Source organism: Mycteria americana, chromosome 2, assembly GCF_035582795.1.
Source record: "Mycteria americana isolate JAX WOST 10 ecotype Jacksonville Zoo and Gardens chromosome 2, USCA_MyAme_1.0, whole genome shotgun sequence".
In the NCBI taxonomy this organism is placed as follows: Eukaryota; Metazoa; Chordata; class Aves; order Ciconiiformes; family Ciconiidae; genus Mycteria; species Mycteria americana.
This window is the reverse complement of record NC_134366.1, coordinates 83,028,256-83,055,212: the sequence shown is the minus strand read 5'-3', so window position 1 is coordinate 83,055,212 and position 26,957 is coordinate 83,028,256. Positions and strand designations below refer to the sequence as shown.

General features: G+C 41.1%; 2 protein-coding genes across 2 annotated transcripts; both read left to right on the top strand.

Annotated features, from left to right (window-relative positions):
- The first annotated feature begins 1,158 nt into the window (after positions 1-1,158).
- On the top strand, positions 1,159-6,679 carry LOC142405860 (ovalbumin). The gene is made up of 7 exons (XM_075493951.1): positions 1,159-1,326; positions 1,954-2,004; positions 2,586-2,714; positions 3,397-3,514; positions 4,732-4,874; positions 5,049-5,204; positions 6,284-6,679. The coding sequence occupies exons 1-7, from the start codon at positions 1,159-1,161 to the stop codon at positions 6,677-6,679; spliced, it is 1,161 nt and encodes a 386-aa protein (XP_075350066.1).
- A 10,038-nt stretch (positions 6,680-16,717) lies between these two features.
- LOC142405858 (serpin B10-like) lies at positions 16,718-25,091 on the top strand. The gene is made up of 8 exons (XM_075493949.1): positions 16,718-16,836; positions 17,929-18,106; positions 19,419-19,532; positions 21,215-21,349; positions 21,754-21,871; positions 22,252-22,394; positions 22,978-23,133; positions 23,990-25,091. The coding sequence occupies exons 2-8, from the start codon at positions 17,939-17,941 to the stop codon at positions 24,392-24,394; spliced, it is 1,239 nt and encodes a 412-aa protein (XP_075350064.1). The 5' UTR covers positions 16,718-16,836; positions 17,929-17,938; the 3' UTR covers positions 24,395-25,091.
- The last annotated feature ends 1,866 nt before the right edge of the window (positions 25,092-26,957 follow it).

Here is a 26,957-nt window from a genome sequence, read left to right as displayed (position 1 = left end):
AGAGAAATGTGTGTACAAGTGTATGTGTATACTCACAAGCATGGTCACTAAAAACTTTATTGGGGTTTAATACTCCAAAGGCAAACCTGAGATCCCAGCATTAAGCACCTACATAAGGGGCTGGATTTTGAAAGACAATAAACCTCCACAATTTCTATAAATGATAGTAAGGAAACTAGATTTATGCTGACCTCGAAAGTTGTGCTTTACATAAGCAGAGTGGCTACACAGGACTTACACCGTCCAGCACTTTATAGCAGCCTCAGACAGAAACAAATATAAAGCTTTTACTGGTCTATGCCACAAACAAATATTCATTTAACAGTGCCGTATTATGGTAGACATTGCTACTTTATCATGTCTGCATTTCTATTCTACCTGAATGTCACTAATAAAATTTAATTTCTCAGAAAGGTTATAGTGTAGTATATATAGATATATTTAAGCAAAGCAAGCTATATCTGAAAGCACAATAGGGTGGAATATGAATTTTGTGCATCAGTCTCTCTCCGAGACTAGGTGACCTTAGACAAATTATATTGCCTATCCATGCTTCCATTACTAAAACAAGGGTAAAGATACAAGCCTTTGAAGATCTACTGACAGTAAGTACTGTGCAACAATCAGATATTTTACTGCACTTATTTATTTTTAGAAAATAAAAATAGTCAGCCAGCCTCTGCTTTTACTTATATCTGCCTAAACCCTGAGCAAGTCTACTAAAATTTGCACTTTAAATTTCCAGCTTTGCAAGTATACAAAGACAGATCATATTTTCTTGTTTTCATCAAAGGTACTACAAAGTACCAAGGAATTCTAGCCTTCACTGAATGAAAATAAGTACAGGCAATTGTTGTTTGACTGCTTTGAAAAGGTAAACAGAAATCACATACAGATTTAAGACCTCTGAGGAACTTTACTGCCAAAAAAGCAACCAAATACAAATGCAGAAAGAAACAGATTCATGAATACAGAGTTTCTAACATGCATAAGAGGTGAGCATAGCAATAGGCATGTTACCACAGAATTACTTCAAAACTACTTGTTTATATTTCATTGCCTAAAAACTACTATTGAAGTGCATTGCACTGTGTTTGTATGGTATTCCGTCATTACATTGTCATTCTGCTGTTTGCTCTAGACAACACTGATTTCACAATGGGCTCCATTGGTGCAGCAAGCACGGAATTTTGTTTTGATGTATTCAAGGAGCTGAAAGTCCAGCATGTCAACGAGAACATCTTCTACTCCCCCCTGAGCATCATTTCAGCTCTGTCCATGGTCTACCTAGGTGCAAGAGAAAACACCAGGGCTCAGATAGATAAGGTGAGGCTACAGTTAAGGATTTAAACCTTCCTGCTGGTCAACAGAGCCATAGCACTTATTTATATGATAATGTCCCTTGCATAGCTCAGAGGCTAAATAATCTGGATCCAGAGTTATCAAAAGCTGTGGCCACCTCAAACTCCTATAGTGTTAAACGAATGCATCAGCCAGAAATCTTGAGACTGGACTTAAGTTTTAATTTTATCATTGTTAGCAGTAGGATTCTCAAACAGAACAACACATTCCAGTGGTCCTTTGTTTAGAGTAAGGAAAGTAGATAAAATCTCCAGGGAAAGAGCCAAAACATGTCTCCAGACTGCAAAATGTTTCACATGAGTTGTCTACAGCTCTCACTTCCTTCATAGAGAGTGGCTGGCTCGTTACCCCGAGGGAAGTTAGTATTATTAATAGCACACACTGGAGCTGATTTCTAGATGTTCAACAGAAAAAGAGATCATCTAAGCAGCCAACAGTAGGCACAGCTATTCAGAGATGGTATGGATGGATTGCACTTTTGAGTCATCCAGCTTCTCAGTTAGTCAATACTTCAAACATCATGTGTTAATCTCAGTTGCGTAACCTTTTTGTCATACCTGTTATTTCAACTACTGTTCTTTTCAATTACAGGTTGTTCACTTTGATAAAATCCCAGGATTTGGAGAAAGTATTGAATCTCAGGTACAGAAATAATTTCATCTCCTTCTCTATGTCACTTTCTCCTGGGAGCAAAATCTAGCAGATAAAGCAGTCTCTTAGCAGTTCCAACCCCTCTCTGATGAGCAGCTAGTGCTCTGCATCCAGCAGTTGGGGGAACATTTTGTTCATAAGAATAGACAGAGAAGGGAGGTAACAGAGGATTCAGAACAAACATAAGATGAAACCCAGCACCATAATATTGGGCAAACAGGGAAAATTATAGATATTTGTATGCTTAGGCAAGGTAGATGAATGTTACTGTTTAAATGGGACTGGTTGGGAATGGAGGAATGCTTACCTGATCTGCTGGAGCTAGATTACTGTAGCGGGTAATTAAAAGTCCCCCTGAGAGAGGGATGAGGAAATTACAGTAGAAAACCAGCACAGAACTGTGTATTTTAGAAAATTACTACATCTGTAGTTATAGCAACAAGACATACAGGATGAACAACAGTATTGTAAGCAGAAGTGTCTGAACTACTCTTCTCATATAGTATGAAAAACCTACTAACACTAACATAACATCATTTATCTTTTTATTTGTATTCATGCCAACGATTCAGTGTGGCACATCTGTAAGCGTCCACACTTCACTTAAAGACATGTTCACCCAAATCACCAAACCAAGTGACAATTATTCACTCATCTTTGCCAGTAGACTTTATGCTGAAGAGACATACCCAATCCTACCGGTGAGTTGCTCTAAGATCTGATCTGAGTGTATTTCCATGTCAAAGCTGTACCATTCTCTAATGCAAAAGCACTATCAGAAGTCTAGGTTCTACTAAAGAAATTTTCTTCCATATGGAAGACAGGATTCATGACTTCTTTCTATCACAGCCCTAACCCTCTACAGTCTTGAGAAAAAATACACCTAGCCAAAAAGATGTTTGTGCAAAGTACAACCATGATCCAATCACATCAAGGTATAATTAATAAAGATAACTTTAGTTGGAAAGAGTTAACTCCAACTGTTTTCTCAATTTGTAAAACAAACCTGAAAAATAACTTCAGGTTCTCAAAAATATTCCAAGTTTTCCCATTGAAAGGAACATTTAGTTTGAAATTCAAGGAAAATACCACTGCAAAACAAAAAGTTTAAAAGTGGGCAAAATGAAAAAAACCATACTTCAACTGAAATGAATGCCATTTTTGGATCAAACTCAGTTCTGGAAAATATGTTTAAAATGTGAGAATATACTCTTGCTTGAAGCAATGAATGTCAAATCTTAAGATGCTTACGAACTAGAATAATGGCTTACTCATTAGCCTTAATAAGCAGATTATTCATATCTCTTAATTTCAGTCTTGTATTTCACATTTGCAAAATGCTTTGACATGCTGATCTGAAAACTGCATACTCTTCCTTTGCAGGAATACTTACAATGTGTGAAGGAACTGTATAAAGGAGGCTTGGAAACAATCAGCTTTCAAACAGCTGCAGATCAAGCCAGAGAGCTCATCAATTCCTGGGTTGAAAGTCAGACAAATGGTAAGAGCAAGCCAAGTATCGGCATAGGTATTTTCCCTTCTGCCACCATGTTTGAACAGCATATGAGAACACTTAAGTCAGGAGAAAAAAAAACCAAAACCTCTCCCTCTGTTCCTTCTCCTGGATAATAGATCAGTTCCCAGATATGCAACTATCATTTAACAATTTTTATTTCCTCAGACACATCCCTTTTAGAGGACTCTCTATATCTGTAGGGGCTTTGCAGGTATGTAATACTTCCAGTCCTGATGAAAGGGACAGCACTAGAATATGCTTTGTACACATTGTCAAATGGTTTGACACTAATGTTGAGAATCTGGTTATCCTTTGATCAGCACGCTTTGCCCTCGAGCTTCCCAGAGTTGTTGTGTGCCTGTTGAGTAGGGCATGCAGTCATAAGGTAATTCAGAAATCTTAACAGGTAAAGGGCAATGGAAAACCACAGAGTTAAGGAATGGCAGGGAGGTGTACGAAATGCATAGAAAGAGGTATACCACAATTGGGATTTTTACCCTACTGCATCTCCATGTGGTTCCTCCATTCTTCCAGTCTCTTCCTGGCCCACTCAAAACATTCCTTTCCCTCATGCTTGAAACACATGGCCTGAACAGCAAACACAGATAAAAGATGCTGAATTTTAACTGAAATGAAAATATTACAATGACACAACCTCTGGTATGGTGTCATACTTTGAAGGAGAAAACCAGGCCGTGATTAAGCTACATGAGCATGAGGACCACAGAATAAACAAGAACAAAATATAAGAAGAAAGCAGAGAAAAATTCTGGTTTCCTTTCCTGCTACCTTCTTTATACAGATATCTCTTTTCAACTTTGGTTTGAAGCAAGAAGTAATTATGTTCACCGTTTGGGTTGGAGACCATCTTGAGATAAAAGGTTCCAATGGTTCTTCCTATTGTCACAAAATATATAGGTTTATTAATTTTATTAATTTTGTAACAAGTAAATCTCTGGGTCTTATAACTCTCATTATAATTCTTTACACAGAGGGAAAAAAACAACTATTGCCAACAGCAGTGAGCAAACCAACCTTGGAAGTACAAGATTACAGCTGCAAAACCAAAACAATGTCCCTGCCTTACACCCTCCTCCCCACAAATTCTATACCCTTCATTTAATGTTGTGATTGCCAAGTAAGATGTATTATACACAGATGTGTTATATACATGTGTTCTCTTTTCCTATGCATTCTTAAAGGAATGATAAAAAATATCCTTCAACCGGGCTCTGTGGATCCTCAGACTGAAATCGTCCTTGTTAATGCCATTTACTTCAAAGGAATGTGGGAGAAAGCATTTAAGGATGAAGACACCCAGGCAGTGCCTTTCAGAATAACTGAGGTACATGGGCATACATCACCTTACAGGTGTCTTCTAGAATTCATGAAGAGAATAGACAAGTTGTCATACAATTTTCCTGAACAAGAGCAATCAGTAGTTTTAACCATAAGTAGACATTTCTACACTCTAAGAATAATCTTTGTGAAAACTATATTATCTTTTTTGTTTTTGCAGCAAGAAAGCAAACCTGTGCAGATGATGTATCAGATTGGTTCATTTAAAGTGGCAGTGATAGCTTCTGAGAAAACAAAGATCCTGGAGCTTCCATATGCCAGTGGGGAGCTGAGCATGTTGGTGCTGTTGCCTGATGATGTCTCTGGCCTGGAGCAGGTATGGTCCTGGCAGTTGGGTTTCAGAAAACCATAAACACAGTGAAATTTAGGTGCTGCCAAGCCCTTCACAATAAAGTTATCCTAAAACACTTCACCAGCACAGATCTGAACACTGGCAACATGGCATTGTTGCATAGAAGCATGCAGCTGTCTCAGTGGTCCTGCAATAGTTTGTGCTGAGCATGGATTGCTTAAGGAACTGCTTCAGTGGGTTAAATCTTGGTCACTGCAGAACAGATTCTTCTCAGCTAAGCAGCTGTTACTCCAGCAGCTTGAATGCCAAAGGTTTTATATCTCCATTCCTGCACACTGAGGAGCTTCCTGGGAAGTTCATGTTAGCTTTAGTAGTTGTAATTATTGTTTGGTTTAGCAGTGCTCAACATGCTTCCTTCATATGTTCAAAAATTAAACTATCTAAAAACTGAATATGAGGGGTACTGGAATGGTTAAAGCAATTTCAGAAAATAAAATGTACATGATATACTATTGTTGATATGAACAGAATACAGGAATGGGATATTGTCATTAGCAGGAATGCAGTTAGTCTGAATAGGAAAAGTTATGTAATAAATGAGAGTTCATTGAAATGTTTGTACACTAACTCAAAGAATCTAAATTAGGAAAATTAAGAGGCATTTGAACACAGCTAAATTTCCTCAGTAATAACTGACAGTTCAGGTATTAGTAATTGGTTACCATTAACACCTGGTTACTTGGAGGTCTTAAATGTAGAAGAAGCTTACACCTCAAAAGCACAGAATTATATTTGGAATGTATTTCCCAAGCAAAGAAGATAAATACGGAAGGGCTTTAGATGAAATTTGCCGAGTAGCCATCTCATATAAGCAAATTAATTGGCAGTGAGCCTATTAAAGAAATAGAAGGCAGGACAGAGCAGAGAAGAAAGAGTCATAGTTTGCTTTCCTCTCCTAGATACATTACTCTGTATACACCTAGAAAAATACCATGCCAAGAGCAGTCAGTTTAAAAGAGAAAAAACCCCACCACTGGTACTGCATTGCCACAAAGGAAGTTGTGCTGTCATCCCAGAGATCTCGTTTGCTTGTCTCCTTGCAGCTTGAGACTGCAATCACCGTTGAAAAACTCGTGGAGTGGACCAGTTCTAATATGATGGAAGAGAGGAAAATGAAAGTGTATCTCCCCCGCATGAAGATTGAGGAAAAATATAACCTCACATCTGTCTTAATAGCCTTGGGTGTGACTGACCTGTTCAGCTCATCAGCCAATCTCTCTGGCATCTCTTCAGCAGAGAGTCTGAAAGTGTCTGAAGCCATCCATGAGGCATTTGTGGAAATTTCTGAAGCAGGCAGTGAGGTGGTAGGCTCAACAGGAGATGGGATGGAGGCTACTAATATCTCTGAAGAGTTTAGGGCTGACCACCCTTTCCTCTTCTTGATCAAACACAACCCAACCAACAGCATCCTCTTCTTTGGCAGATGCTTTTCCCCTTAAAGAGAAGAAAGCAGAAAGAATTTCTGTCCCTCACAGCAAGACCCAAAGTACTGCAGTATCAGGGGTAGAAAGAAACGCATACTCTCTCTTTCATCCATATTTTCTAAAACTGGAAGGCTTTACTTAAAAAAAAAAAGTGAGAGAAATTATGCCATGAAAACAGAGGCCCTTTGCCTTTCCTTTCTGCAGAGTAATATTATTTACTCATGGATGAAGAGTTAAGGGCATGAAAACGGGACCCAAAGAAAGCATGAACATGAACAGAGATGTTCTTGGTGTAAATTAACAATAATACTGCCGAATCATCACACTGAAAAAACACAACCCCATTTATCAGCAGAAATTTTATGGGAAAGAATGCAGCCTTCTAATTAAGCCAGGTTTCTCTATGGCCAAGCTTTGTGGTGACTCCTCTGGAATTAGTCACTCGAAAGCTCCCAGATTAAACTCTAAACTATCACCAACCATTCCTACTCTGACAAGGCAATTGCTTTTTCTTTGTGCTCCTGATACTGCAAGGCTCTTCCTCACCTTCTAAAGACACATTATAGAAATCTTATAATTCATATTTCTCCTTAAACCTTTTTGGCTCAATCGTCATGAAATATGGCATGTTACTATTCAAATTGTTTTCCATGTATCCATATGTAATGAGTCTTACAGATGTACTCTTTTGGTCCTTTAATCATAATAAAAACATGTTTAAGCAAATGCATTTCATTTGGAGTATTTCAAGTGCACCTGGGACAGGGTATTCCTGGTTATACATACAAACTGGGGGACGAGGGGCTGGAGAGCAGCCCCGCAGAAAGAGATCTGGGGGTTTGGGTTGATGGCAAGCTGTATATGAGTCAACAGTGTGCCCTGGCAGCCAAAAGGGTCAACCATGTCCTGGGGTGCATCAAGCACAGCATAGCTAGCTGGTCGAGGGAGGCGATTGTCCCACTCTACACTGCACTGGTGCGGCCCCACCTCAAGCACTGTGTGCGCTTTTGGGCACCTCAGTACAAGAAGCACATCACACTGTTAGACTGTGTCCAGAGGAGGGCAACCAAGATGGTGAAAGGCCTCGAGGGCAAGACTTACAAGGAGCGGCTGAGGTCACCTGGTTTGTTCATCTTGGAGAAGAGAAGGCTGAGGGGTGACCTCATGGCAGTCTACAACTTCCTCAAGGGGGGCAGCGAAAGGGGAGGTGCTGATCTGCTCTCTCTGGTGACCAGCGATAGGACACAAGGAAATGGAATGAAGCTGCATCAGGGGAAGTTCAGATTGGACGTTAGGAAATGGTTCTTCACCGAGAGGGTGGTCAGTCACTGGAACAGGCTACTCCGGGAACAGGCACCAATCCTGTCAGAGTTCAAGGAGCGTCTGGACGATGCTCTTAGTCATCTGGTTTAGTTTTAGGTAGTCCTGCGAGGAGCAGGGAGTTGAACTTGGTGATCCTTATGGGTCCCTTCCAACTTGAGATACTCTATGATTCTATGATTCTTTTATCAGAGTTGGTTCATTGCTTACAGGGAGATGAGGAATGAGAGTCTGTCCTAATTCTGGGCTAAGATACAATATTTAGACCAATCTTCTGCCAGGAAGGGACCAGCATGATCCATAATCCCTCACGCATGCAACTCAAACTAGTCAGATATAACACTTTCGGTACAAACCATGATTCATTCAGTCTCTCTGAAACAGGAGTTGATAAGCAGTTTGGAAGACAGCTGGATATATGCAGAATCTGCATCCCACTGAGACACAACACTGCCTTGGAGAACACATGGGAATGGAAAATAGGAAGGAGTTTTCTAGTTATCTTTGTGGTGTGTTTATAAAGCTTTATAGGCTCTTATTTTGTAACTAAAGAGAATAATCATGCTAAGAGAAGCAATGTCTGTGGCAAGTTATAGTTTCTCTCTGGAATGAATTATTCTTCCCTTTGTCACTGAAGCAAGAAAGGAAACAGATCTGTGAGAAACTGTCACAGAGAAGTGCCAGAAGAGTGAAAGAGAAAGGTTTGGGGGTGTGAAGTTACTGCAAGAAAGTTATGCTCTTTCCTGACTCCAGTATGCACGGCATGGCACCAGTGCTGGGTGGTCTGTGGTGAAATGTTTTTTCAGCTCCACTGCACAGTATTTTGCTTGTTCTACTTGTTTTGACTTCCCCTCCAATCCCCCAAGATAACACATACTTTGACAGGACCTAGGGGGCATAACTTGCTGGTAGCAAACATGATCTTGCAAAAGGAGGAAGATAACATGACACCACCTTCACTGGTGTATAAATAGTTCAAATATTTTCCTTCACTTTCCTGTATCTTAGTCGATTGCTGGTCAGGAGATAACAAATGGGGAAATTTATTGCAAGAGAGCTAACAGTGTGTTTACTATTGTCCTGGCATTTCTGTTGATGGAAATAGGGCACCTAAACTCCTCAGGACAATTAATTTTCAGCAGATTTGTTCTAAAACTGCACTATTTCTAGGCCCTTGAAGTTCTTATCAATTAAAACATACTTCTTGACAAACAGAAGATGCAAAGAAGTACATCTGCTCCTGTATGTAGACAGATAGATTCAGTGCTGCCTCCTGATTTCTGCTGACTTCTCCTGCCAGCACCGCAACAAGCAGTCATATTCTTGTCCTCAGTAGTCACTTCCTCAACCAGCTGGGCAGGCCGTCCATCTCTAATACACAAATGAAAAAAACATACAAACATACATTCTCAGTCTTATGTTTTCAGACACTGAAAACTTTGAAACCATTTTGGGACTTGGCAAATCACACACCCACCAAGGAATGGATGCTGGAGTCCTCAAATCTCAGACAGAGAAGTATTTGTCTATCAGCTAAAAACTTCAACAGCCTTCCACACCTGAGGCACTGTAGCTTCTGTAATAACAGGCACCTCTGTCACCCAGCATGGAACAAGTCCTCCTTTGTGCCAACACAGGAGGCTACAGCTTCTTCAGTCCATCCCTAAAGAAGCAAAATAGTCAGCACCATGTCCCAGAGACTTTGGCTCTCTGCTGTGTCATGAAGTACAGGTGGATTACCCTCTCTTTTACCCCCAGTATTTCTTTCAGCACAAGTATGGAAGAAGGCTCAGACTCACAGCTTTAGGACCTGTCATAAGAGGCTTTTGCTGCTCTACCACCACACCCCATATATATTTGTAATTTCCCACATGCAAAGAGACACAATTAATTCAAAGGCTTAGTGAGTTGTGCAGATACAAGACCACACTTGTTTGCTTGCCTGCCGTCGTACAATGGGAAGGTAATTCACGTAATGAATTTCCACAGAGATGAGAGAATTTGACCCTAGGGCCCTACTCTTTATTCTGGTCCTAATTCTTCAAATACATAAGAATGTAAGTAATATTGCCCAGTTGAACAAAGTCAGTTATTTGCAAAAATTGGTCTCCTGAAGTTCTCCTGAAGTTAGAGTAACTTGGGTTGGAATGGGCAGCTGACAGTCATCTGGCCCTAACTTCAAAGATATAACAGGTTGCTCAGGGCCCTTCCCAGTCAAATGCTGCATATCTTTAAGGTTGGAGAATCCACAATGTTCTGATTAATTTCATTTTAAACATAAATCCAAATCTCACTAATGCAGAAGTAGTGTAAGCCATCCAGCCAGTTTAGCTTTCTCTCACCAAATGAGAGTTGGCCACATGTGAGAATAAGCCCCACCAGTTCCTTCATTTTGATTCTCCCATGGTCAGCCCACAAAGCTCTCATTGTCTTTCCTCACTTTTAACCCTCTTGGAACCAAAGTCTACAGAATACCTCTGTAAGTCCCAAGCAGTGCTTAGTCACGCTGTGAACAGCACATTCCTAGCATGGTTAACAATGCTTAGGAGCAAAGGTGAGATACATAGCTTCATGCTACACATTTTTAGTCCCAGTAGCATAATTTATACTTTGTCTCCATTTTATTATATGTGGATATCAATGGGCTATCATTTGTACCTGGCCTCCTTTTCCTCACTGTTATACTCTTAAACATCACAAGATAAAGACTTTAATACCATACGGTCTAACTGTCTTGTGACATGAGCCAATGCTCACAATTGCGTGCTACTCCTGGGAAAAAAAATATTCCAAACTAATTTTGAGATTTTATTTTTTCAACTCATACAGCACTTTCCTACTTTTTCTAAATGTTAGCAATAGCAACCCACAGTCTAAAATCAATGCAGGCAAACAATGAACTTCTACTAGTGGCACCTTACAGATGACAGGAACAGGATCCTGGAGGTGGGAAAATCCTTACAGTGGAAGGCTGACTTCTTAGTCACAATGGTAAAATTTCAGTGTTGTGGCTCTGATAAGAGGTCAACATGGAGAGGGAGAATAGTGAGGTGTCAGATGAGTTCCTGTAAGGAAGGCAGAGATACAGGAATGTCGTGGTTTAACCGGGCAGGCAGCTAAACACCACACAGCTGTTCACTCACGCCCCGCCCCAAGTGGGATGGGGGAGAGAACTGGAAAAAAGGTAAAACTCGTGGGTTGAGATAAAGACAATTTAACAGGAGACAGAAAAGGAAGGGAAAATAATAATAATGATAAAAGAATATACAAAATAAGTGGTGCACAATGCAGTTGCTCACCACCCGCTGACTGATGCCCAGCCAGTTCTCAAGCAGTGGCTGCGCCCCCCCAGCCAACTCCCCCCCAGTTTTTGTTCAGCATGATGTCCTATGGTATGGAATATCCCTTTGGCCAGTTGGGGTCAGCTGTCCTGGCTGTGCCCCCTTCCAGCTTCTTGTGCACCTCCAGCCTTCTTGCTGGCAGGGCAGTATAAGAAGCTGAAAAGTCCTTGACTTAGTGTAAGCACTGCTCAGCCACCACTAAAACATCAGTGTGTTATCAACATTATTCTTATCCTAAATCCAAAACACAGTATTATATCAATTATTAGGAAGAAAATTAACTCTATCCCAGCCGAAACCAGCACAGAGAATTAAAAGTGAACAAAGGGGGTGGAGGAGGAATCATTAAACTTTACAGGGCTGTGTGTAAGAGCAGTTCCTCTTTCCTCTTCCCTCTTTTCTCTTTCATTCTGCCTCATTTCCCTTGGGCATGGTTCATTGCTATCCAGGAACTCCCTTTCCCCAATACTGAAAAGTTATTGTAATGAAGGAGGAAACATCATAGAAGAAGGTAGCGAAGGTGCCATTCTGTATTTCCTCCCAAAAAAACCTCAGAGGAAGAAGTGTAATTGCTAATTGTCTCCACGAGGTGGTACCTGAAGTACAGTAACGGCTTCAGTACAAACCCCCAAATACCAGATTAAGCTCAAGGGCAGTGTTTTAATAACAAATCTCCCAGGCAAAACATCATTAATAACTGCAGAGCACAGCAAACTGCAAAAACCAACACCGATCTTTAACATGTACAGCAAAACAATGAGCATCGTGCAGATCAGATAAACTAATATCAAGAACAGATGAATCAATAGTGACTTGCAACTGTTAACAGATACAAATTCCTTAACACGCTCTGGTTAATCTGTTATTATCTCAAACCCTTCGGGCCCCACGTTGGGTGCCAAAAAGGACTGCTGTGGTTTAGCCTCAGTTGGCAACCAAGCCCCACACAGCCGCTCGCTCACCCTCCCCCCCGGGGTGGGATGGGGGAGAGAATCTGAAGAGCAAAAGTAAGAAAACTCGTGGGTTGAGATAAGAACAGTTTAATAATTGAAATAAAATAAAATAATAATAATAATAAACTGTAATAAAAAGGAAAACAATGAGAGCGAGAGAGAGAGGAACAAAACCCAAGAAAACAAAAACAAGTGATGCAACCACTCACCACGCGCCGACCAACGCCCAGCCAGTTCCCGAGCAGCAGTCCCTGACCCCTGGCCAGATCCCCCCAGTTTTTGTACTGAGCAAGACATCATATGGTATGGAACATCCCTTTGGCCAGTTTGGCTGTGCCCCCTCCGAGCTTCTTCTGCACCTGGCAGAGCATGGGAAGCTGAAAAGTCCTTGACCAGTGTAAGCACTGCTTAGCAACAACTAGAACATCAGTGTGTTATCAACATTATTCTCATACTAAATCCAAAACGCAGCACTATAGCAGCTACTGGGAAGAAAGTTAACTCTAACCCAGCTGAAACCAGGACAGAGCCCTTCCTCTATACCCCGCTCCTTCACATCAGTGCAAGGCTCCTGTTTATCTTGTTTAGAAATGTGCTTTGAAGATACATTGACTTGATATTCACATTCTTCATCCCAAAACGTGGCTCATCTTGCACTATAGCACTGCAGGCTGAGAAACTCCCATTAACACAAAACAGGGATCAGCTTTCTGATTCAGTAGCGGTGCACTTGATGTACAGTTACACCCTTTGAGAGATTTCTTCACAAAATAGACAAGTTTTGGCTAAAGTGCATACAAGCCACACATATGTCATTACTCATAATGCAGTACTGTGTATCATGATTGAGAAATTCAGGCCACTCTTCATATTTTTTATGTCAACTGCTACCTGGGATACTTTAAAAATGCTCATGGCCTGAGTCATTCAAAGGGAAACTGCACCCTTGCATATGTGAAAACAGTGTGCATATTCATTAACAGATAAACTATCTCTTTTCAGATATAGAGATCGGTCCTTTCTCAGAAGTGTTGCACTTCTTAACAGGGCTGAATTTCTCAGGAAAAACACTACCTTTATTAATTACAGTGTCTAAGCCAAAGCATGTAGATAGAAGTAATAGTAAAGTATGAGGAATTGTGCCAGGACTGTCAAATTTCACCACACCTTTGCTTTCTGTAGGTGTGGAGCAAAATGCCTCAGTAATATTTATACAGGAACCTCACCACACCCTCTGGCAACTCATAAGGTTTAAATACTGTTAGAGTATGTCAGCAAGGATTGCTTGGCAAGGGAAGGCTTGCAAACTTACTCGTAGGAGGTACACAACAGATAGCTATCTACTCTGTTTCAAAATAAAGACATGTGTGTTCTCAACCAACGCTTTAAAGGGAAAAAATGTACCCAGAGAACTAATCTCTCTTAAACTTAAAAACTATTTGAGATTTCAGGATGATACAAACTTATCCTACATAAAAATCTGTTATGGCACAACCCCAAATCTGTTATAACCAGTCTAGGTAAAGCATATACATTATTATTTGCTTTTAGTTGACAAGCTCAGGAAAAGCTTATGTTGTGCTCTCAATTACACTATGACAGAGGCATCACCCAGAGAAGAGTCCTCCTTAGCACAGGAAAGTTCATGTATCTAGTCTCTCAGCACCCTTACTATTTCCTCAGTTTCTGTGCCCCTGTCCTCCTTAGAGTTTTTAACTTTAAATCACAGAGATAAAAAAAAAAAATTACATCGGACCTCCAAAGGGATTAAAATATTCTCAGATTTCAAAATCCTTCTCCTCTCCATGCTGCTTGTATTTCCTGAAGTCCTTTTAAAGGTTTGGGGACATTTAAAATCTTTTCATGTTTAGAATCTACTGCCCTGCTCTGGCTGAGCCAAAAATGTGAATGGAGTGCTCTGCTGGCTGAACCAGAAATTATTTCCTCCCAAGTAAAAAACAGTACTTTTACTGGTAAAAAATATTTGAAGATGTCAGGGAAACTGAACAGCTTTCCTTCAAACATCACTTTTTCTTTTGATCTACCTGAAATATAGAACATGTTAGTTTTGAATTAAATCAGATTTCCAAGAGCTATACAGAGTTGATAGCTAAAATAAGCTACCAATGAACACGAAAACCAGCCATGGAAAGTTGTATCCTAAAATACTGTGTGAAAGCAGAAGCTACCGTTTTTCTGTGACAGAAAGTCTTTCTCTCAAGACGCTCAAGAGCCTTTATAGAGCACTTTATAATGTTCTGTTTAGACATCAAGTATTTCACCTACTCCTGCACCCAGGTGCTAATGAACAGAGCAACACACTGTGTAGGAAAGTCACAGTGACTTGTGCTAAGTTACACTGAAACTGGAGGAAAACCAAATGCATTTATACAGCTGAGATGTGGCCAGGGCACTGATGTCCTGCCAATATTTGTCCTGACCAAACGGAAACATGAATGACTACAGTGAAAGAGCGCACAGGTTTACTTCCCACAGGAAGGATGCGAGTAATACCAATATAAGTCTTCTAGTGTGCTGCTGTGTTGACTTAGCATAGAGTGGGAGTGACAGTACTGCTGCTGCTCAGCCGTGCCACCACCCATTGAGCCGCGTCCTCTGGCGGTGCTAATTTAAAAGGATATTGGAAAATGTTATCAATCCATCACGTTGATTTAGCATATGTTGTCCTTTGAGACGAGTATAATTTTAGTTACTCGGTATGCTTTTTTTTTTTTTTTTTTGCTAATGACCAGCCATGCCATTCAAGAGGTGTTTTAAAAAGGTAGCTTTAAAACCTTGTACAAAGGCACAAGCCTCTCATTCAGTCTAACTCAGCATTTCTGCGTAAACAGAACACCTCAGCCACTTTTTGTAAAGCAGCAAGCCATATTACAAGTTAGCAAATTAAATTCACCCCTGCTTGAAAACCAGAAACGCCACCGTAATTGCTCTAAGAGATGAAGTCTATCCAGTGTATGTATCACTCGTTTAACAACATGGCTAAATTTGTAAAGATTAGTCAAATCATTTCGGCTTTGGAAATCACTTAAGGCCAATGTAAACAGATTACAGCTTTCCCAGGCGCAATGGAAGCAATTAATTCTGCAGTGAACACCTCCCTACACTATGCCGCTCTCTGGAAAATGTAACAGATGCATCTAATCACAACTCACACTGAAATGTGCTGGTTTTGTGCAGCTACAACTTCAAAAGAACCGAAGGGCAGGAAAACACCATCTGATTAAAGTCGTGAGTTCCTCACAAGTAGGAAAGCAACTTTAACAAAGCTTTCAGTTCCCAAATTATATTGATGCAGAAGGTTCACCATTGGCAAGGGACCCTTTGCAGCTGTGCCGTACACCAAATTTTGCAGGTACTCCTATGGCTCATTCCTCATTACAGGATCCTCTGTGCCAGCCACTGACTTACAACATAAGTCCGTGTTAAATGTATGCTCATAGACAGCAGGTCAGAAGAAAGCTCTCAGAAGGCAGTTTATGCTGAGGAGATAGACTTTGTGGGTGAGTCTTGCTCGGTGTCGAGGAGGCAGCCCTGGAGAAACAAGCAGCTCCTATCCAAGTTTTCAAGGTGGTATTATCAACAGTACAGAGAGGTAAAGAATGAAATAAAGGGCAAGGGTAGGATTCCCCAGGGTGTTTCAGTTAGGGGTCGGAGTGGGGATGGACAGCTACAAAAAGGACAACACAGGAAGGGACAGCATGACTGCAAGGAAAATCGGGGAAGGAGGTATTTCAGTAGCCAAGGCAAGAAGAAAAAGAGGATTTCACAGAATATCCATTTCTGGAATGGAAAATAAGGAATAGATCTCTGAGGTGCTACATTGGTCAAACAGCAGCTTTCAGATTAGGGTGGGGAAACAGAAGCAGAAGAAAAATGAAGTCTAATCTAAGACCCACACCAAGTTCTAGCGATGTCACCACTGATAAGGGTCTGGTGCCTGTTTCTTAACTTTCGCGATCTCACAGTGACAACATTTCCCTGGTTGTACAGTCTTAAAATCCTCCAAGATTAACAAAATCCATTTTTCTAAAAGAGAAACCCAGCAGGAGTGACAAATACTTTCTCAGTAGGAAACGGGCAATAGAAAAACTCACACATAAGAAGTCACTGACTTTTTTCTCTGTCTGTTTCTCAGAAATAATTTCTATTAGACGAATCATAAAAGAAGTAGGTCAGCAACTGCCTTTTTTTAAACCCTCCAAACCACAAAAGAAAGGTTGTTTAAAGTAGCATGGGTTCAAGTTGTTACTAGCCTGTTGCCACAGAAGTGTTTATAGAAATACTTCTGCAGTCAGTTTTGTTACGTTCTTGTATGGTATCATTCTCACCATCTATCTCACTTCACATCCTACTCTGCGATGATTCAGTTCTTCCACAGGGATGTGGCCTTCAGGGCATACGAAATTCCACCCTCTTGAATCATAAGAACCTTTGCACAACTGGCCAGACACACTATAAATTCACCCTACCCTTCACATGAACTGTAGAAACCTTGGAGACACCCGGAGCAGCAGTGTTCCTCCCTGCACAAAATAAGGTACTGTAATGATTTCTAGAGATTATTTATTTCATATATTCTTGGATGATGTTGCTTTGTTGACAAATGCATAGAAAAAAGGAAGCAGGGATCTGAACTGGAAACGACAAATGCTTGGGAAATTAATTTACTAAGATGGCACAGGCATGGTCTAGAAGGTGGAAGTCTTAAAAATATACAGGAAGAGCAATTTATTGTAGAGAGTTCTATAATTTCTAGAGCTCACTGGCTAGCATATATATCATAGCAGAGTAAGAACCACTGTGTTTGCTTAAGTCAGCTAATGTGTTCCTGTGCTCTTCAGTTCTCACGAACATCGGGTCAGCTCCTGGTTTGCAAGCTGCTCAGGACACGAACTGTCTTTATTCTAAGGCCATCCTATACCAACCAGAATAGCTCCTAGGCCCTGCCTAGAGCTCTCAGCTAAACCTGCAATGCAAATGACAGACAGCAGCACTTGTGGTCTACTGAATATGGAAACCTTGTCCTGCAGGAGGGGATCTGGGAAGCTGGGATCTGGGCTAGCGCTGTAAGACAGAGTTTCAGGACTTTTTTGAAAGTCAAAAAGGGAATTCAGGATGCTTAGCATGCAATAGTTGAGGCAGTGCTTGCCCAAGCATTGGAAGGAGTATTTTGTCCTGTCCTAAAAGTATAGTTTGACTGTTACTGTTACCAGAATATTTGTTCACTACAGTTATGAGCATCAAAACGCTCTTGCACAAACTGAAGCATAAAAGATGTCATAAGAGACAGTCTCTCAGTATGCTCTAGCCCAGGCACTGGTGAGTAACCTCTCACTCCAGGATGAGTAAAGGACAGTGCAGTAAATGACCTGGTGAACAAATACAAAACATGGTTGCAGGCTGCATTTTCCCTAACCCGAATGATAGCTAGTGTCATCAGTGAAACAGGACATGCTACACTTTGTATGACTTGATAATAGTCAATCCTCCTCATTCTTCATATAGATAAATAATTTTAGAAAGCTTTTAAAAGACAAAACAAACTTCAAAAACTGAAGAGAAACTTGCAGGCACATAGCAGTCATAATTAGTGGATCGCTAATAGCATCTTTTCTCCCTTTCTGTGCAGGTTCAGAACAATGGAAGCTTTGAATAAAGCAAACACAAGCTTTGCTCTCGATTTTTTCAAACATGAGTGTCAGGAAGATGGTGGCAAGAATATTTTGTTCTCCCCTTTGAGTATTTTATCTGCCCTGGCTACTGCTTATTTGGGAGCCAGAGGTAACACTGCAGATCAGATGGCGAAGGTGAGTCTGGGCTTCAAAAGGTAGCTGTCTGAAAGGGTTGATCTCTTGGAATAACATCCTCTATGCAAGAAATTTACTATGATGGAACAGAGGAAAGCCATAAGCAGAAAAATTATTCTAATCAAAACTCTGCAGGCATATGTGCCAGCTCCTGTCTCACCCCTGATGTGCGCTGCAATGAATAGAACAGTTCTCCACTTGTGCAGGGCAAAGAAATAGTCTACTCTAGCCTCTGGAAACAGGCCCCCAACAAATGCGAGAAGTGGCACTGGTGACATTGTTTCCTTTTAAATCTCACCAGCAGAAGTAAGGGATCTTTATCCCAAAGCTCAGTAACTTGAGCACTCACCAGGGAGTGGGAGACCTGGATTCTCCTTCTACTCTGCCACAGACAATTCCCACCTCACATCTCAGCTCTTTGGGAATGATCCCACACAAAAAGGATCTCCCCTAGCTATTATAAATTTTGCACTTTGCTAAACTGTGAGGATAAATCCACATCCACAAGATCAGAGAAGAAACACGGTGAGACTGCAACCCTTTCTTTGGGGTATGTATCTCACAGGCAAAATCGCTTACTGAAATCCCCAAGTCGTATCTGTGCAAGGTTCATAGCTTCAGCAGGTGGCAGAACAGCCCCAGTGCACAGTTACCTAGCTCCTATGGTAGGAGGTGAGGCTTGTGACTTTGCATCTGCTAAGGCAGAAGAAGTTGTCCCACCTGCTAAGGCAGTGATCTAACTCCTGAGTTACAGGACAAAAGAGGGCCAGCAGGGTAACAAAGAAAGGAGTGATCTTTTGCTAGGAAGAAGGGAAAACAAAACAAAAAAAGCATAGCTCTTCTGAAAAATGTTCGAAGGTTGGATGCACCCCTTTGTGGCCTGGGTAAGGTGCACATGCCCAGAGCAAGGGATTTAAGGCATGAAACTGCCCCCATCGTTTTCATGCTTTCTGACACACATAGCAGCGTTCCATTTAGACTTCTGCTTTGATAGTCTCCATCTGGAGATAACTGGCTCTTCCCAGGTATTAACTGGTCACCCCAGGGCATAACTCAAAGCAGGCAGATTCCTCTAGAAAGGCTAGTTACATCACAGTTTTGCCCTGCAACCCTCAGCTTAGTGTGCTCAAGCCATTTTGTAGACATGGGCCTCAAGGCCTAATCAAAGGTTTCATATTCGGTCGAGACTGGACACAAGGAATAAAATCTGAGTTTGACTCTCTTCTTCACCATTCCCATGATATAATTGAAATATTTTACTGAAACAGCAAATTTTCTATTGTTGCATTTATTATTGCTTTTTCCACTATAGGTACTTCACTTTAACAAAGCTGAAGGAGCCAGAAACATCACCACAACCATAAAAATGCAAGTCTATTCCAGAACAGAAGAGCGTCTATCAAATCGATGTGCCTGTTTCCAGAAGGTATCTTACCAAGTCTAGTGATCGAGCTATGGGCATGGTCACATCTTCTCTTGCTTGTATTTTGCTTCCACATTTGCATTTGCCTATGTTTGCCTTCCTCAGATGTAGTGTACACAATTAATTGGTACAGCATCCTGTGATACCTTCATCTAATGCAACACTTATTACATGCTTCCCTTTTTTAGGCAGAATTGCAAAAACTAACCTCAAATTTGCAAAATTTAAAATTTAGTGTTACCATTCTCTGTCAATGTATCTCTTGATCTTTTTCCTTTAGCTTTGAGGAGAGATTTCCTTCTCAAATTATTACTGTTCAACAGCTAGCTGTTTAGCAAAAACATGTTCTTTGAACAGGCATGGTCCCTACCTCATAGAGCTAATCACAACAGAGCTGCCCTCCCACACATTTGATTGCAGCATCAAGACAACAAAAACCAGAGTATTAACTTTTCCAGGCTACCTATGCTTGGCTTCTTCAGAAATTAGTCTCCATTTTAGTTCACTAGTTAACAAAATAAATTGGAATTTGTGGAATTTCCCAGGGTAGACCAGTTGCTTGCAATAAATCTTAGAGAAGTGGAAACCATTATATTCCTGAGATATTTCTTTGACATACTGGCAGGCACCTTGTACCAAAGTATACATAATTTAACATAGCAGAAAAATACAGAAAAGCAAACATAATCCCTCTTGAGTCAGTAAAGGCAGGTTTTCCCCATTGACAATTCAACCACGGTGTCATCAAGGTCTTCTCCCTGCTCTTTCCCATCATCCTTATTCTTTGTGGGAGTGAGCCATTTCCCTGCAGGCTGCCCACAAAGCCGCAGCGGCCGCGAGTTCTGATGAATGGGAACTTGGATCTGCATTCCACAGCCAAATCCTATGGCAGGAAGATTTATTTTAGGGGCTATGTCAACAACTCATTTGCACTGCATGAACAGGAGAGGGATTGTTCCTCATGATTCATGCTTGTCTGAATTGTAAGAATTACAGAGCGCTGTGGGTAGGGCAGAGGGACCGTTCTAACAGTTTAGAAATTTAAGCGGCTGTTCATGCCTCTGATTCTGATGTAATGACAAGATGAACACAGCACAGATTTTCAGTTTACTAATATCACAGCTTAACTTCCTTGAGCTCATTTGAGAGTTTGAGCCCACATTCATTTCATCCTGTTACTTAAAGATAACTAATTTACAGCAATTACTGCAACATAAAAAAATTTACAAAATATTACCATTAAGAGCAAGATTAAGAAATTTAGGGCAAACTTTCCATGTAACTACACACTCAACTTCATAAATGAAAGGAGTCACACAGCCAAATCTTCATGCATTGTTTAACAGTTACATTCTGTCTCTCACTCTCTGGATATACTTAGTTTCACAATCTCCACTTAGAAACCCTTAAATGTTTTACATAGTTCAAGCTCTTACCACTTGCATTCTGAGACGCTTACAGTGTCTGTACCATGTCTGCAACTTTTAATACTTCCCAATGATACTTTTAATACTTTCAAATGATTCTTTTAATAGCTATCTGGTTTAGAACACCTCTTGTGTTGCAATACAGGTGACAGATCACCTCAACAGAAATACTTTACATGGAATTGCTTCAAGGAAGAAATTAGAAATTTTGAACTATTTTACACAACAGATGAGTAACTTTTTTTCCTTTTCTCCAAGACAGAAATTGGCAATTCGGATAATGTACATACTGGGTTTAACGCACTCAACTTTGAAATCAACCAACCCACTAAAAATTACCTGCTTAAAAGTGTCAACCAGTTATATGGAGAAAAAACATTGCCTTTCAGTAAGGTAGGTAGGCCATTTATTCAGATTATGTAGTGCCATTTAACCTTTATGATCTATTTATGACAACATACCATAAACTATATGTTTTAAAATATTATTACATCTGCAAATTATGTTGTTATCCTTAACATAAATATTTTATGTGATACTCTTCCTGAGACTTCGGACACTAAAATTTTAGTTTTATGGGATGTGTATCTAATTTCAGGGTGATTTGCAGATGTGGTTAGGCGCAAACATTTAAATTGAGTATTTCCACTAAAAAATACTTTGTTCCTTTGACAAAATGCTGTGCTTGCAGTCTATGTCATTCTTATCATGTTTTCTCTCTGTTTGGCTGTAGTTATTTATTAGCATTCATATTGGCAGGCAACCAACATAAGACAGCTGTCTCTCTTGCACTGCAGGAATACTTACAGTTAGCCAAGAAATACTACAATGCAGAGCCACAGTCAGTTGACTTTGTGGGAGCAGCAGATGAAATCAGAAGAGAGATCAATTCCAGGGTTGAACACCAGACCGAAGGTAAGCTCCTGCCTCTCCTCTCCCAATTCAAAAAGAAGCCATTTCGGCACTGAACAAAGTCTCTGTACCCAAGGGGCCCAAGGCAGGTAAACAATTCACCTCCGAAAGGTGAATCAGATCAGTTTCCTAAAGCAGTCATCCACTGACAAGCCCTTACTAAAATTAGTGTACTCCATCTGAACATGTGAGGAATGCAGCTTACTCTTCTTTGTAAATGAAGGTTACTCCAGTAATCACTTATTTGTGAATAATCTCAGGCTAGAAGCATGCTATATCAGCACTTACAATTTCCCTGGCTTATATCTGCAGAAATTGTGCCAACACTTCCTCCGAAACAGTAAAACTGCACAAATGTGTAAATGTCCTTCTGTTTTCTCCAGGTAAAATCCAAAATCTGCTGCCTCCTGGATCCATAGATTCGCTCACCAGACTAGTCCTGATAAATGCGCTCTACTTCAAAGGAAAATGGGCAACAAAGTTTGAAGCTGAAGCCACCAGGCAAAGGCCTTTCAGAATAAACATGGTATGGGAATATACTGACCTATATCCTAGACTGCAGGTGGAAAAAGCAGTGAGAAAGATGAGGGAGAGAAATTCCTGTCAGTCTTTAAATTCACATGAAATCCAGCATGAAAGTTATTTCATTTAATGCATATTTTCAGTATATTTTCTTCACCACATCTTCAGCACAAAGACTGCACACACATACTAGCACCTGAGCCACAAGTAAAATTACCAGAAGCTGACTTGAAACAAGCTTCCATTCTCTGAAGGCAGGGAAAACAAAGAGGTGAACAAAACTGTATGGGTTAGTTCTTTACATTTTCATTTTTAACCATATGACAAATCAGAGTGGAATACAGCTTCCTGTAATAGGTGTAATCTGAGACAGCTTAGATAGCCTGCCTAGCCTCCAAGTGCCTTTCCAGAAGACCAGAGGGCCTCTGTAGATCCTGTGTCCTGCCACTTAGAGCCATAAGGATGTCTCAGACACACTGGGCAGCTTGTACAGTAAATACAATAAACTTCACCTGTGCTACTTTAACTCAGTCCTTTACTGTTCAGTCAGAGTACAAATGGCAAACATCTACTTCGATTTGTTGCAGCATACAACTAAACCAGTGCCAATGATGTACCTGAGTGATAAATTTAACTGGACCTACATAGAATCAGTCCAGAGTGACGTGCTTGAGCTTCCATACGTCAATAATGACCTCAGCATGTTTATCCTGCTACCAAGTGACATCACCGGCCTACAAAAGGTAAAGCAACTGAGAACATAAATCATGTGAAAAAACAAGAGTGTCATTATTTACTTATTTTATGCATGTGCAAGGTAAAAGACCAAGTTGCAGTCATGTTTCTAGGAAGGAGGGTATTGATCAGGCTCAAGAAAAAGCAAACTCCAAACTTAGCCTAGCACTGTGAACTTGAACCTCTTGGAGCTCAGACTGGATTTATTACTCTTGGCAGCTGGCACTTCTGTGGTTCCTAATGTTGATCAGTCCTGGAAATAGGTAACCCAAACCCTACAAGACTGGCTCTTCTTCCAGCTGAACAAAAATGAGGACAGAAAGCCAGCCCTGCTGAGATTTACTGTCTGTACTGATTCAGACAGATATGATTTCATTCCAAAAAAACCCCATACAAATTGGACAGCCTCCATTACTTTCCAGGAAGTCCAGAGCTAATACATATGGACACTGCCTCCTTCTGTAAAGAGACGGATCCTGCCTTTGGATAATAAACTCTTATTAAATTCTCATTTATGTTAGTGTGTGTTCTGTAGAAAAAAAGCTCTTTTCAGTAAATTCTATGTGAAGAGCAAATCAACCAGACTATTGTTACCTGACACTCATGTTTTTGTTCTACAACTATTTAACCCTGCTGTATTTCCTGACAGTTACTGAGAACAGTTCAAATACTGCATTGACCTACTGTAGAGCAACATACTCCTTTAGACAAAAAGAACTCTGAATCGGTCTTTCACTACTGGTTTTTTTGTACTCTTACAATAGCTTGAAAAGTTCTCCATTTAAGAAAAGAGAAGAAACAGCCCTTAGGGCACAGGTTGTTGAACAGTCTGTAATTTTCTGATTTTCTTCTTACTAACTGCAGCTAGAAAGAGAATTGACTTTTGAAAACTTGTCTGCATGGACCAGCCCAGAATTAATGGAGAAAATGAAAATGGAAGTTTACCTGCCCAGGTTCACGTTAGAAGAGAAATATGACCTCAAATCTACTTTGAGCAGGATGGGGATACAAGATGCCTTCACTGAAGGTCAAGCTGATTTCACAGGAATGTCAGAGAACGGCGAGCTGTTTTTGTCACAAGTTTTTCACAAATGTTATCTGGAAGTCAGTGAAGAAGGCACAGAGGCAGCAGCTGCCAGTTCAGCAGCACTGGCATCACGAAGTCTTGGTGCTACTGTTACTTTTGTAGCAGATCACCCTTTCCTCTTCTTTATCAGGCACAACAAGACCAAGAGTATCCTCTTCTTGGGAAGGTTCTCTTCCCCCTAGAAACTTGACCATTACTAAATAGGCCCTCTCAACAACAATAATGAATGAAATACACACCACAAAGAGCATCGCAATAGTCTGTGCACTACCTCTTCATTTTCCCGTACTGTTGACAAACCTCTCAATGTTAGAAGAAAGCACATATTAAACATAACCTGGAATTAAAGCCTCTGGCTCATTTTCCTAGCCAAAGAACCCAAAAATGGTTAGCACTACACTATAAGTACCAAACTGCGCAGAACAACATTGATGCATCTTTTCAGCACTTTCTGAAACAGAACTGCCACAATGCAGAACAGACTAAGTTGATCTAAAACAGTAATTCCCAACACACTTGCTTTGGTACATATGAAGAAAAGAAACAGGAAAAACTCCTTCCTGCAGAACACTGCTCCATCTCTATTGGTTTCAGCTCACTAAACTGGTCATCCCAGGAGGGCTACCTCACCCACGTTCTTGTCAGTTTTATACTAACTTAGCAGCCTGGCACAGCTGGTAGTGAAATAAACCTGCAAAATCCTCTGTGTTCCTGATACTGGTGCTTCTTTCATGCATGCAAAGGGGTTAACACATTTCACAATTGCTGTGAACTTTCTATTAAATTAGAACTTTCTAATCTCTGTCGCACAGCAATTGGAAAATATTGAACAACAATATAGAATTGGAGGAAAATAAAACGTATGTGCCTTGAAACCTTCTCCTTTGTAACCTTTCATGCATTCAACACTGTTGCCAGCCCAGCACTGCACTGCTTTACTCTCATTTTGCTTTGTCACGTTTTTCACTGGTTTGAGGCACGATCAAATTGGAGAATCAAGCCTTTAATACTAACTCCCTACGTGCCTTCTGGAAGATTACATGCAAATCCCCCAGTACACATTTACTCCTGTCACAGCTCTTCCTCCTAAGGAGAGTGTCCTAATGAGTCATGCACATTTGCAGGGGATGCTCCTAACTCTCTGAATTTAGAACAGAGAGCAAAGGACTGGGTCTCTTATAGGACTTGCACACACCATCAGCATCTTACTATAAATGTATCTTCTTGGCACGGCAGGAGTCCTTTTTCCTGACAGAGGGGAGACTGCTGGCTGTCACTGAGTCCTTTCTGTTTTCTTCCATGTGACCAGCTGCTTCCAGGGTCCCTTCTTGGCTCTGCTTCCCAAAGGGGAAGGAGCATAGGAAAAGTGTTGTGAAGCAAGTGCTTTATTGTACCCCCGTACAACCTCAACAGCACTGCCTTCTGTCTGACTCAGCTGCGACACATGACACAGGATCCCTGTGCAATTTAGGTGCAATTCTGCCATGCCCTGCTTCACCGAATGCAAGGGCTTCACATCCCCATGGCCAAGTGCCCCTTAAGCATTTCCTGATGTGCCTCAGGAGTAAAGACAGGAAAGCCACACCTGGGAGGCCAAGGAGGAACAAAACCATGACAACATGCACCCAAACTCACTCACAGGCCTTTAAAGTCAATGGAAATGCGAGTCAACTTTTCTCTCTCCTTCAACTATTTTAAGCATGATTGCAAAGATGACAGAGTTAATGTCCTCTTGGCCATGCCAGATCATTACCAAGTGGCAATGGCCACAATGCTTGAAGGATGAGTTGCACAGTAGGTAACAACCTTTGCCCAGTGTTGTGGTTTAAGCCCAGCTGGCAACTAAGCACCACGTAGCCGCTCGCTCACCCTCCCCCCTCCCAGTGGGATGGGGGAGAGAATCTGAAAAGCACAAGGAAGAAAACTCATGGGTTAAGAACAGTTTAATAATTGGAAAGAAAGAAAAAAAAAAATAGTAATGAAATGGAAAATAACGAGAGAGGAACAAAACCTAGGGAAAAACAAAAAAAACCAAGTGATGCAACCGCTCACCACCCGCTGACCGATGCCCAGCCAGTCCCCGAGCAGCAATTGCTGCCCCCCCAGCCAACTGCCCGCAGTTTATATACTGAGCATGATGTCATATGGTATGGAATAGCCCTTTGGCCAGCTTGGATCAACTATCTTGGCTGTGCCCCCTCCCAGCTTCTTGTGCACCTGGCAGAGCATGGGAAGCTGAAAAGTCCTTGACCAGTGTAAGCACTACTTAGCAACAACTGAAACATCAGTGTGTTATCAACATTATTCTCATCCTAAATCCAAGCCACAGCACTATAGTAGCTACCAGGAAGAAAATTAACCCTATCCCGGCCGAAACCAGGACACCCAGGGTGAGCAGCACCTGGAGAAGGTTGCCCAGAAAGGTTGGGAAATCTCCACCCTCGGAAGGGCTGTGGCTGACCTTATCTACTGATGGCCCTGCTCCAAGCAGGAGGTTGACCTCTGGATGTCCCTTTCAATTAACATGTATGATTTTCTCTCTCTTGCCAACAGCCATTCTGCCTTGCCACCTCCCTTTCTCATCCTGCCTGGCATCCTTGCATCTTGACTAGCAAAGGGAGCTAGCTTGCTCACTCTCAGCATACTTCTTTGGGACTTGGAGTCTCCTGGCTTGGGCTTTCCCACCACCTAACCATTCAGCTGACCTTCCTCCTATCCTGATTTCTTGAGGATTTACTCATCATA